The sequence below is a fragment of the Camelus ferus genome, chromosome 29, assembly GCF_009834535.1.
Source record: "Camelus ferus isolate YT-003-E chromosome 29, BCGSAC_Cfer_1.0, whole genome shotgun sequence".
Classification (NCBI taxonomy): domain Eukaryota; kingdom Metazoa; phylum Chordata; class Mammalia; order Artiodactyla; family Camelidae; genus Camelus; species Camelus ferus.
Genome location: NC_045724.1, coordinates 11,964,839 through 11,978,664, shown reverse-complemented (window position 1 = coordinate 11,978,664; position 13,826 = coordinate 11,964,839). Strand labels below are relative to the sequence as shown.

General features: G+C 38.2%; 1 protein-coding gene across 2 annotated transcripts in view; it reads left to right on the top strand.

Moving 5' to 3' along the window:
* Nucleotides 1-5,662, top strand: part of TERF1 (telomeric repeat binding factor 1) — a 30,403-nt gene extending 24,741 nt beyond the window's left edge. For both annotated transcript variants that reach the window (XM_032470055.1, XM_032470054.1), the window contains one exon: nt 4,338-5,662. In XM_032470055.1, coding sequence (XP_032325946.1) covers nt 4,338-4,514 — 177 coding nt within the window. In that variant the 3' untranslated portion in view covers nt 4,515-5,662. The remainder of the gene's footprint in view (nt 1-4,337) is intronic.
* Nucleotides 5,663-13,826: the final 8,164 nt, after the last annotated feature.

Here is a 13,826-nt window from a genome sequence, read left to right as displayed (position 1 = left end):
AAATATTAGAAGACTGGCAGGTTGTTTCTCAGGCACACACAGGGTTTCTTTCTGTTTGGGGACTACTTTGGTTCTTAGCTTCTGGAATAATTGCGCCTCTGGCACCCTTGGGCCTCCAGCAGTGTCCTCACCTTCCAGCGCTGAGACCTCCATATTCCAAAACAAAGTAGCCAACCTGAAGGACTTGCATCGTGGGAAAGAGAGGTCACCCCCCTTTGCTTTTGGCTCCCCATCATCGGAGGGAAGTGAAGGGGGCAGGTAGGAGCATACCTCTTGGGGCATCAGATCATCGCTAAGCCTAGAGCCTGCCTGGTAGCCCTGTTGTGAGAAACAAAATGCCTTCTCCAAAGTATACACTTCCTATTTAAGACCTAAAGTAGATGCTTTTGAAATGATTTATCTGGGCCAGTGAAAGGCAGTTGCTCATTATATATTATCCAAGTTCAGATTTTCTACTTGATCATGCACATCAAATCAGGCTTTAAAAATAGACCAAACTAGACTGGAATATGTGCATTTCAACAGATCAGAAGTTGCAAAATGCTTATACCATTTACTGACATAGCACTACACCCAAGGACTCCGTTGGTGTGAATAAATAGCATTTTTAAAGGCTTATAAAACATTATTTTATCCTCTAAAAGGCATTAGAAATGATAGCAATTTTTGAACATTAGTTATATAAACTTTTTGGCCTTAGGAAAGAAAAAGATGGGTGCATTTTAATTTGTTACATGCTTTTTGTATGTTTTGAGTTGTGCCCATGGCTAGATTGTTTTGTTGGGTTTTTTTTAATTGAATTATTTTTTACTTCTAAGAAAAGCAAGAGCCAAAAGAGAATAGCACTAAGGGCACAGCTTTTGCTTATGTCCTGAAATACATTGTCTAAAACTCTTTGTTAACCATGTCTCATTATGAATGGGATCTAGCAGTAAGTCAAATGTCCAGTGTATAATATGAAGAAACAAAAAGAGTTTTAAGCCAAAGAGTAGACTTAACAGTTGTACTGCCCTTACGTTTTCTTTCTGATCTGACGCTGATAAGCTGATTGTGTCACTTACCCAGTTCTATCTGGACAATAGAAGTTGGCCTCTTTAAACTGTAAACTTTTAAAGATTACAGTTTTTATTTGCTACATGATCACTTATTCTATGTGATGTTTTTCAAGACTCTTTAACCTTTAAATCATAGATAAAATTAACCAACAACCGTTAAGAAAATATGTAGATGAAACAAAATAAGCCATAATCACTGTGTAACAATAATATATCAAGTTATAATTGCTCTTTTTCAGTAGAAAGAAAAAAACTAAATATTTAATGTTAAACACATCTTTTCAGTTAACCTTTACTGACAACAGTATAACCTTTTTCTTGATCAGAGGTTGACAAACTATTTCTATAAAGGGCCAGGCAGTGAATATTTTAGGCTTTGTGGGACATATACAGTTTCTGTCACATGTTCTTCTCTTTCTTTTTTAAAATGTAAAGACCATTGTTAGCTCCTGGGCTGTACAAACAGCCTGGGGCTGTATTCTGGCCATCACTTGCCCAGCCCTTGCTGTGTATGAGCCACTGCAAAATACTGCTTAAACTTCTGTTGTACCCAGAAACTTACATAGTATTCAAACAGAAAGTGTTAGTTATTTCTTGAGAGAAATAGGGTTTTCTAGTGTATCAGATACCATCTTTGCTGTCTACTAAAAGTAATATTGCTCAGATCATAACAAGAAAACAGTGCTGTGTATGAGGTTGGGATAAATCAAAGACTACTTGTTAAAACTGAATAAACCTGTAGCAGCTACTTACACAACAAAAATTCTTAACTTGGGGACCATAAAATTGATAGGTTTTTTTTTTTTAAGGGGAGTCCAAGTGGCTCCTGAAATGTCATGTAGAATTTGGTATTCCTTCACTTATCTGTAAAGTGGATCCATAGTTTCATCACATTCTCAAAGATTTATGTGACCCTGAAGATGAATAACCCACTGCTGAAGTACTTGTAAAGTAAGTACGTGCCACCCCCTTAAACTCCTCCCCTGCACGTGCAAAATTTACATCTCCATTGGTTTTGTGTCTGTTAGAAGCTTCCAGTGTGGTAAGGCTTTGTAGGAGCGGTGGCTGGTGAGGGAAGTGGACTGGCATGGTCAGTACGGAAGGTCGTAGGAGGGACGTCAGTCTGTATGGAGGTTGAGTGGCCGTGCACTGATACCGGCTGTGCAGTCGCTGACGGGTGGCAGCTCAGACTCCTGCAAGAGGTATGCTTATGGTCACTGTCAGGGTGTGACATCGGGCCGTAGACAAGACAGTTTTCTTTTCGTGTTTGTTTACAAGCACTTTGAGGTCCTTTGTGATATTGTATCGGACAACTGAGCTGGGTATTTTTTCTTTAATTGTAATAGAATACACAAAGCAAAGTTTGCCAGCTTAACCTTTAAAGTGTATATAGTTCAGTGGCATTAAACACATCGTTGTGCTACCATCACCACCATCCATCCACAGAGTTCTTGTCATCTTGCAAAACTAACTCTACCCGTAAAACAGTTCCTCATTCACCCCTCCCCCAAGCCTCTGGCGACCACCATTCTACTTTCTGTCTCTGAATTTGACTATTTTAGGTACCTCGTATAAGTGGAGTCATACAATATTTGTTCTTTTGTGTTTGACTTATTTCACTTAGTGTAATTTCCTCAAGGTTCATCTACACTGTATTATGTGTCAGAATTTCCTTTTTAAAGCTGAATAATATCTCATTATATTTATATGCCACATTTTGCTTATGCAGTCATCCACCAGTGGACACTTGGGTTGCTTCCACCTTTTGGCTATTATGTTTTAATACTGCTATCAACAGGGTGTACAAATTTCAAGTCTCTCCTTTCAGTTCTTTTGGATATATACCCATGAGTAGAATTGTTGGGTCACATGGTACTTTTATTTTTAATTTTTGAAGAACCACCTTACTATTTTCCATAGCAGCCACACTTTTTCATTCCTACCAAGCATGATTAGAATTCCAGTTTCTCCAACACCTATTATTTTGTTTTTTTGATGGTGGACATCCTAATGAGTTTGAAGTAGTATCTCCTGGTGGTTTTGATTTGCATATTCCTAATGATTAGTGATGATGAGCATCTTTTCATGTGCTTGTTGGCCATTTGTAAATCTTTTTTTGAGAATTATTCAAATCCTTTGCTTATATTTATTTGTAGTAAAACATAACATGAAATTTATCATATTAGTCACTTTTAAGTGTATGATTCACTAGCATTAAATGCATTCTCATTGTTACGCAGCAGTCTCCAGAACTTTTTCACCTTGCAAAACTGAAACACTGTACTCATTAAACAGCTCCCCATTTCCCCCTCCTCCCATTCCCTGGCAACCACTCTTCTACATCCTGTTTCTGTGAGTTTGACGACTCTAGATATCGAATGTAAATGAAATCATACAGTATGTGCCTTTTTGTTACTAATGATGAGTGGATTTTTAAAGAAAATGTGGAAGGCAGCTGGGGAAGTTCATCAAAGTTCAGATGCAGTAAATAATCACTCAGATGACACTGGTCCTTCAGCATGTCCGCAGGAGGAGAAGTTTGACACCTATAGCAAGTGCCAAGTGTCAGTGATCTTTTTCCGTGTAAAGTACTGAATTGTGTTTTTAAAAATGTTCAGTCATTTTTTTTTCAAAAATAAAATAGTGTATTTTTAATTTGTGTTAGTTGTGTTTTCAGAAATCTTTAGAGATTTTGAGTTTTATGTGTGTGTATACTTTACCCAACAAAGAACAGTATTTCACTGATTTCGTTAGAGAGCTATTAAATATTCATATGTTCTATTTAGAGAAAAATAATCCTATTAGCAATTATAGAGAAGTATCTTTCTTAAGAGACAGTGTGGGTTTAAAGTCAGACAAATTGAGTTTGTATGTAGCTGTCTGATCTGGGGCCACTGAGCCAGTGTGTTCATGTGAAATGAACAGTAATGTAGAAGGACCCTTGAAAGTCTCACCACAAAAAATACAAGATCTTACAGAAACCTAAGATATGTTTGCTGGATTTCTTCTACTCTTAAGAGATTATAAAATTATTTTGATAAAAAACAGTTGTATTTCTAGTAGATACATGCTCTTTAAAGAATTGCTTCTGTGAATAACTGTTCTACTTTTTTATCTACTTTTGACAGATAGTAACTTGATTTATTGTGGTGATCATTTCACAACATACATGAATACTGGATCATTATGTTGTACACCTGAAATTAATAAAATGTTATATATCATTTATACTTCAATTAAAAAGAATTGCTTCTGTGAATAACTTCTACTTTTTATCAAAAGGTGTGGCTTTGGGAAGAAGACAAAAATCTGAGATCTGGTGTGAGGAAATATGGAGAAGGAAATTGGTCTAAAATACTGTCCCATTATAAATTCAACAACCGAACAAGCGTCATGTTGAAAGACAGATGGAGGACCATGAAGAAGCTAAAACTCATCTGCTCCGACAGTGAAGACTGAATGTGTTTGCATAGCTTGATGAAATGACAGTTAAATATTTTGATCACTGCATTTTATTTGAAACTTGGTGGTCGTTAATCTAACTTAAAATTTTGTTTAAAGCATTACAGTATTTTTCTCGACACAGTCATTTAATAAGAGGATTTGTGCTGCAAGAGTAAGATTGTATGCCATCACTGTATTCCTTAAGGATCTTTTTACTTTGGTAAAAAATAAATCTGTTGAACCCTGATATTTTCAATACTCCTACTTCCAGACTTCCAGACCTGTTCCAGTAAAAAAAAAAAAAAAAAAAAGGAAACTTTGTAGGAGAAGTGTATTGCTTTTAACCCCTTTTGTGTCTGTAGACTGACTTCAACTCTGTACCACACATAAAAGTGAGATACCTGAATCAGTGAATAATAATTAGGCCTTTGCCACAAGGGGTAATGAATTGAATTTATGGCCTTAATATTTAATTACTAAGACATTTGTTTATAGAATGATAAATGGGTAGAGTAATCTGAGTTATTACATACTTAAATTTTCCTTTTAGTAGTTTCATGTAAAGGGAAGAAACTTGAGAACAATACCCATGGGACAAGGTTTATACTATTACTGAGAATAGCTTAGGTCTCATCTAGGTACATTTGCTTTTTGTTTTAGTTGAAACTTTGACAAAGATGGTTGTAAGTAAAGCTTACTAACACAGCATTATAAATCAACTGTGCTTGCAATACAAAAAATTTTTTAAATAAAGCTTTTTTATAATCTGATGCCATGAGTATAAGTATCAGTTCCTCTGATATTTTCATTTAATAGATCAATATTAGGCCTAAATAGTATTCTGTAAATGCTTAAATTGGTTTTAACCGTGATCATTTTGACGTCTATGATAAACACTAAACAAGGTCATACATACCTTATTAGACGGTTTTGAGTTTTCACCAACATCTTTAGAGGATTTAGTAAAAAACTAGAATTATTTGGCATTTTGAGTTATGTGTGCTTTATTTAACAAGTGAGTGAAAATACTTGAGCATCTGCATAAAAAGTTAAATGGTAGTATTTTGCAATCTGTATTTCTTATTAAAGTTTTATACATTACTTTCTCATTGTCCCTGAATGTGTTGTCTTACACATACAGTAAACAGAAATGTGGATACTTACTCTATGCTTCTTGAGTCAGTCTGTCCTGTTACACCACTGGTTAGTCACTGTGTTTATTGCAGACACTTTGATGGTGAGTGCTAGAGCTGATGGCATAAGCCAAAATAGACCAGTAAGTCAGTCTCATTCCAAACATACCATAAATCATCAAATCTAAGTTGATACTAATGTAAGATGCTCACTTATTTTATGTGCCACTAAAAAAAATCACTATCAATTATACTTATTTAGAATTCCATTTTACCTTTAAGAGAGCTATTATAGATATAAGCATAGATTTTTATTGTATAACTTTTTTATCGGATGCATGAAAAGGAAAAGCAGGATAAACTGGGTAATGTATTCCTAAAACTTCATCTTAAGTCTGAAGTTTGAATTTCTTAATTGAAAATTTTGAGGTAACTGGATTTATATGTAGTTGTGAGAAATAATAGTTCCCTTGTACACTTGTTCCAGCTTCCCCCAATGTCATGTGTTTAAAAAACTACATTACCACCATTAGGATATTGGTACTGATTTCCCCATTCTTGCACATTGTGTGTGCAGTGTTGTGAGTATTTCATTGTGAGCATAGCACTTGTGTAGGTTCATGTGTCTACCACAGGCAAGATACTGAACACTCCAACACCATGAGGATCCTTTCTGTTACTCCTCTCCCTCCTGCATCATTCCTCCAACCCCTGGCAACCACTAATCTGCCTTCCACATCTAAAATTTAATCATTTAAAGTGTTAACGTAGAATTGGGGAGGGTATATAGCTCAGTGGTAGAGTGTACACTTCGCATGCATGCAGTCCTGAGTTCAATCCCCAATACCACTGCTTAATAAACCTAGTTACCTCTCCCCCTAAAAAAAGAACCAAAACATACAAAATGTTACATACTGACTTCCTGAAAATGGCAGAGTAGGGGGCTCCAAAGAGCCTTCCCTCTACTGAAATGACTTAAACTGGCAGAAACTTAGAGTCAACTTTCTGAAACTAGTAACTGGGGAGTACTTAATGAAGAAAGAGGCTACTTAATTTTGGTAAGAGGATTTCAGTGTTTAAACCTGCTTGAAGGGCTAAGTGGCCTGTGTTCTTGTGCAGCTGGATGCTACGTGAGGTGGCAATACGGACCTTGTGCTCAGATTGTGGTTGTATGTTTTGGCCTGTCGGGCAGTTCCCGGAGGGTTCAGTTCAGAGGTATGCCTTTGTTTTGACCCCTCTGAACTCTCAAGGGCTTTAAAAACATTACCTAGAGCCACCTAGGGTCAAGGACAGCAGGAGGGCAAGCAGCAGACAAACTGAAAAGCCTGGGGAGGAAGGTACGTGGTGGGTGAGGGGTTAAGGGCTTTGAAGGGCTCTGGAGTAAACCAGGGAAACCAGAGGGCCAGGCACATGCCCAGGACTGGACAGTCTCAGGGATGACCTGGAGGACCCTCGGCCTCTATGCCGAGTGATCTTTAGGCTTCATAAGTGCGGGAGGGGGAGGTTAAGGCAGAGTTGTAAGTGGCCTGGCTCAGCGTTGAACACGTGCTCCAACTCAGAGCCAGTCAGCAAAGGCTGAGAGAGTATCTTGTTTTTCTCTCTAAGGAAATTAAATGAAATACTCTATGTATCCTTTGCCATTTTTTCTTTCACTCAACATACTCATGTTGTATGCAGTTGTACTTGTTCATTTGCATTTCTATACAGTAATATATAATTACATCACAATAATCTGTTACGCCGCTGAGCATTTCAGTTGTGGAAATAAATGACAGCTCAGAAGTGAAAAGAGGCTGTTGATTCAGGGCTTTCTATAGAAAAGGAGTCAGCCACCAGCACCTGTGTTTGGCAGAGATGCAGGCTGACGTCTTTGGTGGGACAGCTTTACAATGAAAAACAAAGGCTTCGGGCGTGCCCTGATTGGAGGTTGCTGGCGTGAGGGACCTGGAGGCTGGCCAACTAGCAGTGGGGATCTTACATGATTATTTTAGGAAACATATTTGGCTTTCTCTGGTCCTGAGGTGGAGGGAGTAGGGACAAAAAAAACCGGGATGTTGGCAGTCATCAACCAAGTCCTGCCCATTCTGGGTTGATTGCTGCAGGGGTTTAGTTCAGCATTCTAAACTGGTGGCTGCAGACAGGTTGTGGCTCTGAGTTGTCACGTAAGCTCTGCCCTTTGTCAGTTTTTATATTCAGTCTCTGAGTTGTTTCCAGTTAATGGCTGCAAGGCTTTTCCAATTTACATGAAGTGTAATGTTAGGAATAATATTAATTCTTAAATGAACTGTGTAAGCCCTGGAGCAATCATACACACATAATAGGTACAGACTTATGTATAATTGTATACACGTATGTTGCCAATAAATAAATTAAAATAAAATAGCAAAGATTATTCAAATAATCCAAAAGAAAGAAAAAGTCGAGGGAAGGGGACAGGAAGTAAAAATAAAAGCACAGGGACAAACAAAAAAAATGAACAATGGTGCTCCTGAATCCAACCACATTGATAATTACATTGAATGTCAATAGTCTAAGCCAGAGGGTAAGCAAACTTTCTGGAAAGGGCCAGATAAAATATTTTCGGCCTTGTGGGCCATGAGGTTTCTGTCAGCTCCGCTTGCAGTTAGCCATAGACATAAACATGTGAATGAGTGGGTGTAGCTGTGTGCCAGAGAAACTATTACAGAAATAGACAGCAGGCAAGATTTAGCCTGTGTGCATTCTGACCATCTTGCTGAAGAGAGGGCAGCAAGGGAAATAAGGACAATAAGATGGCCCCTGGCTGCTGTGCCAAATGGTGGAACCCAGCCTGCTGGTTGTGGTGAAGAAACTGGCTGTGCTGGTCTGGAACAACAGCCCACCGTTCCTGGGCGGTGAGGGGAGGGTGGAGAGGTGTTTCCATGTGAACAAAGTGCAGCGGGAGCACAGAGGCAAAATGTGCCTGGTCTGCTTCCCCCAACTCTAGCCTGCCCCCTGCATCTTCCAGATCACTCGCTGTCCCCTAACGTTACAAAGAAAATGAAGAATATGAAAAGAAATATATGTCTGTTCCTGTCTGACTGAAGCACTGTGCTATACACCAGAAACTGAAACAACATTGTAAACTGACTGAATTTTAAAAAAGCAATGAAAGACTAAACATTTTTACTGAAAAAAAAAAGAAAGAAGAAAATGAAAAGGATACAGAAAGACATTGAATGGAGGGCTTCTCCTCTCCCAGGCCCACTTTCCAGGATGGTTCTCGGTTTTAGATGTGCTGGGGGTCATCACCATCCCCATTCTAAATAACGTGCTTATGCTTGCATTTCCAGGTTACTTACCATGGCCTGATCCCTATGACAGCAGCTCCCTGATGTGACAGGTGAGACACCCACTGCCTCACACTTCCTCTCCCTCCCCTCCTGCGCTGCTTCTGAACTTTGCTCAATCTATTCCTTCTTTTAGTAGCGAAAGCTCTTTCTTGTGCCATTCTGTCTAGGCAGGAATCCTTGTCTCCCCTATGCAGGATGAGGAAATTCGGACCCTCTACCCCTATGTCCCCTCTGCCCAGCTTCCCACACCCTCCTGTTACTTTTACATTGTCAAGGGTTCAGTTTGTTGTTGGTTTGGTTTGGTTTGGTTTGGTTTTAACATTTATTCTGTCCAGTGATTAAAATGAAATATTTTGTGCTTTGTGTATGGGTTGATTCTAAAAAATCAGAAACTGATAACCGTGTGTTATGATTATATAGTATATTATTCACATGAGATCCTAGAAGTGTGACTCACTCACCAAAAAATGTAACCCTGTATCACAAAATTCATGCAACTCAACGAACTGTCGAGGTAAATTGTATTCTCCCCTTCTGTCTCATTGTTTTTCTACCCTCCTCTCTCCAGTAGCTCAAAATCATGCCACATTTTAGTTTGCTTCAGATTTTGACCATACTTTGATTTCAATTTCTTCTTGAAACTTTTATTTCCATTTTTATAAAAATAATACACATTCATAGACTCACTTTTCATTTCTTAATACATTTTCCCCCATTCTATTGTATATATGTTCTGTACTTTAATTCCCATTCCTTTATTGATAGGTCTTCGAGTTTTTTCCTTTTTTTTTTTTTAATGGAGATACTGGGGCTTGAACCCAGGACCTCATGCCTGCTAAACATGTGCTGTACCACTGAGCTATACCCTCCCCTCCACGTTCATGGCTTTAAAACTGAAGCACTCTTTCCTCCCACTGCCCTTCAGTTCTCTCTAAGCTCAAGTGACCATTCTCAACTCTTCCAGCTCTTTTCTCGGGTGTATGCTCAGACTGCTGTTTGTTATGTTCCAGTGTGAGGTGTTACATTAGTCACCCCCCACGATACAGCATGAGGTTTGGGGTCTCTTGTATGCTCCCCGCAACCCTCCACAAGCATGTACCTCGCACCCATACATATGCTTCTCCCCAGTTCTTCCAGAGTAATTTGCATGTTTCTGATTAAATCAGTATTCAGTGTTTGTGTTACTATAACCCTGTAACTGTTATTTACATCTGAGCTGTGTGTACCCATCACTTACTCATCTCCAAATTCTCCGACCAATTTTAAAACCTCTGATGACGTTGAAATATGTCAGACATTCTACTGATTTCATTGGGTTTTGGTGGCATCGCTCCTACCCCCATGTGTCTGCTTGCCCTCCAGCCTGGCTGCACAGCTGTCAAGCTTACATCTCCCCTCATCGTGGCTCTGGGCATCCCAATTATCTCTCTCCTGGTCTGGAGTCCCTGTTTCCTGGATCCTCTCTCTTGGCTTATACTCTCATTTATCCAGAGCATCGCCTCCTATATTTTTCCAAGAAAATATGCATATAGTGAAAAATGTTTATATCATGCATGTCTGAACACATCCTTATTCTACCCCTCTATTTCATGAATAATTTCATTGGATATAGAATTTTAGTTTGAAAAACATTTTCTCAGAATTTCAAAGGCATTGCTCAGTTGTCTTGAGCATCAAATGTTGCTTTAGGTACTGTGACTCTGACACCATTCTGATTACTGAGCCTTTGCATGTGACCTACTTTTTTTCTCGCTGGAAGCTTGTAAATTCTTCTGTGTATCCAAAGATCTAGAATTTCATGGTAACATGCTTTGATGTGAGTCTTCTTTTTAAACTAATGATACTCAATGAATTCTGAAATCCCTAGGCTAATTTCTGAAAAGTATTATTCTATTATTTCTTTGCTAATTTTCTCCTGTCTTTTTTTGTACTTTCTTTCTGGAACTCCCATTACTCAGGCATTGGATCTCTTTGACGGATCTTCTAATTCTTATCTTTTGTCTCCTAATTTCTGTATCTTTAATTTTTTGGTTTACTTTCTGGGGAAAATGTTATAAAACTTAATCTTCCAAGGTTTTATAACATATATCCACTATCAAACTTTTTAATTTACAAGAGCTTTTAGTGCTCTGATTATTCCTTTTTTAGGGCATTCTGTTCTTATTTCATGATTGATAACATTTCATTCTTCTGCTCCTGGCAGTGTTTACTGCCTCCGAGTTTTGTTATATTGCTTGTTTGTTTCTGTTTAATTTTGGTTTCCCTCTTTCTTTGTTAATGGTTTTCTTCCAAGTGCCTGGTTGAACTGAGCTATCCATTTGTATTTATAAGTGAGGATGAAGACGTTGCTTGAAAGCTCTGTGAGCACTAATGTGTGCTCACACGTCAAGGTAGTGATCGAACAGAGACTTGGCTCTTTCACATATTGGTACCTACAATCATTTTATTGGATGATTCATTTTCTCAGAGAGGAATCCGGCAAGCTGGTGTGAGGGGGTGAGTGTCACAGTGAGGCAGTGAGGGAGGGGATACAGCAGTTCTCAGAGCATGTGGAGGAGGGACCTGGGGGGTCACCACTCAGAACAGAGACTGAGTCTCCCTTCTCAGTTGTTCTTTCTGGTGTGTCCAATCTGGAGTCCCCTCCAAAGAGTAAACCTGTCCAGCTGTTGCCTGGCTGCAGAGCAATCTAAGGCTCTATTTCTTATACCAACTCTCAACCATTCCGCTGAAGGAAACACCTGGAACCTTAAGTGCTTGAGCCTTTCCAGGGTGTTGTCAATGACCTTGCTCACTGAAATTCACTCCCAGAGGCCTCTGGCTTTCTCCTTTCTTCTTAGACAGCCTCTCCTTTTCTAGTCCTGAAATTTTGTGACCATCCCTTTTCAGCTGTATTTTTCTCTTTTAATCTCCTTTTCATTACTTTTTTTTGTCTTAAAAAAAATCCTTTAATTGTAATTTTATTGGGAATTGGCAGGTAAAGGGGGTAAATATATGTTCAACCTGCCGTGTTTAACTGAAAAAGAATACCCTACTTACGACCATCTCACACGGCTTCTGAATCTCTCTGCCTCAGAAAGGCTGAATCTTGCCTTCACACTTTCTTAGTAGCTTGGCTGATAGAGAAATGTTAGTTTTAAAGTCATACTCCCTCAGAGCTTGGAGGTTTTATTCTATTAGACTTTAAGTCTCTACTGATGCTGCTGAAGTGATTGCTGTCTCTCAGGGGGGAGTCTTGGTTTTTTTTGTAGATAATCTGTCTTTCTCTGTCTGGAAGGTTTTATAGCCTTTTCTTTATCCTTGATTTTAAATTTCACAAATTTGTCTCTAGGGGGTGGGGATTTTTTAAATTCATCTTGTTTGTGGTCAGTGAGCCCTCTCCATCCTGAGAAGAATGGCTCACACCTCTGACTCCACCTCCTTTTCTATGTGTTTTAAAGGGGATGGTCCCTCCATTCTGGTTTACCCATCAGTAGAATCCCGGGTGCTTTCAGTCTTCAAAAATATTCTTCAAAATCTCTGGGCTGATTCCCACCCTCCCTTCTGATCTATGTTATAGACTCTTTCTCTTTTGTGAATCCTGTCACCTCAGTGGGATTGGAGGAAGGAGAGAAGGTAAACATGTATCCATCACCTTGACCTAGAAGCTTCGCTTCTCTTTCTATGTGCCCATCACCTGATCGCTTACACTTCAGAATGCCCAGGCTTCCTAAATCAAACTACAGTTATTTGTATGAATCTTCAAGAGAATATTCTTAGAGGGCAGAACCAGTTTTATTTTACATCATTTTGGTGCAAACCTAGAAAAGACAGCTAATTAAACTTTTTATGCCAGAATAGAATTAAGCAATTTAAATTATTGCTATTGCTATGTATGCATCATTGCAACATTCTCGAATAAAAACGTCCCAAGAATGAACCCAAAACAGAACGGTGTGATTATATATCACCTTATTCTTTGTCATCTCTTTCTCTCTTTTTTTCCCCCACTTTTCTAAATGATCACCATCTCTAATTCCTTCCTCCTTGTTTCCTGAGTGGGGATATTTATTTTTGTTCAAATTACTTTCCTCATGCATTTTTGAAAAGCAGCCTATTAAGGAATTCTAGGGTCCGTAAATCATTGTAGAGTGCCCGTGGAAAGGACACCAACTCTAACGTGCTCATTAGAAAAGAACACTGAAGAAGTCTTACCTACTTTGATCTTTAACTCTGAAAGTAAAAACTTTTGGTTCTTCATCAATCACTTGGACTACATGTTTCATTTCTGGACTGTTTCCTTGGGCTTTGCTAGAATGAATACCAAGCTTTTCAAGATCATTATTGAATAGTTACAACTTCTAACCTATGAAATTCTTCTCAAGAATAGAAATAAAAATATGCCCCAATATGAAAGTAATTAATGGCCATGTACCAAAAGCGAAAGACCTACTTTTAAAAATTGATTTTACACAACTCAGTTATGCTAAATGTTATAACACATATTGGAACCATAAATACATCACAGCTTTTTTGCTGTTAGCATCATACTTATGTCGATCAGTTCTAAAGTGTTTTGTTTAGGTTATGGTGAAATTTTATTTATTCTCTGACCAGTCCAGAAAATTTGGTTATTTTTTAGTCAGATAAATAGCTTTTAAAAATGTGAACAGAAAGTTTATTTAGTGGCATAAAATTTTAAGCAACATTGAAAATTACTCAGGTTTGCCTTCAAAAATTTTGCTTTACAAAAGGGAGTGGGAAGAGATAAGTTTAGGAGTTTGAGATTTGCAAATGTTAGCCACTGTATATAAAAATAGACTTAAAAAAAACAAATTTCTTCTGCATAGCACAGGGAACTATATTCAGTATCTTATAATAACCTTTAATGAAAAAGAATATGAAAA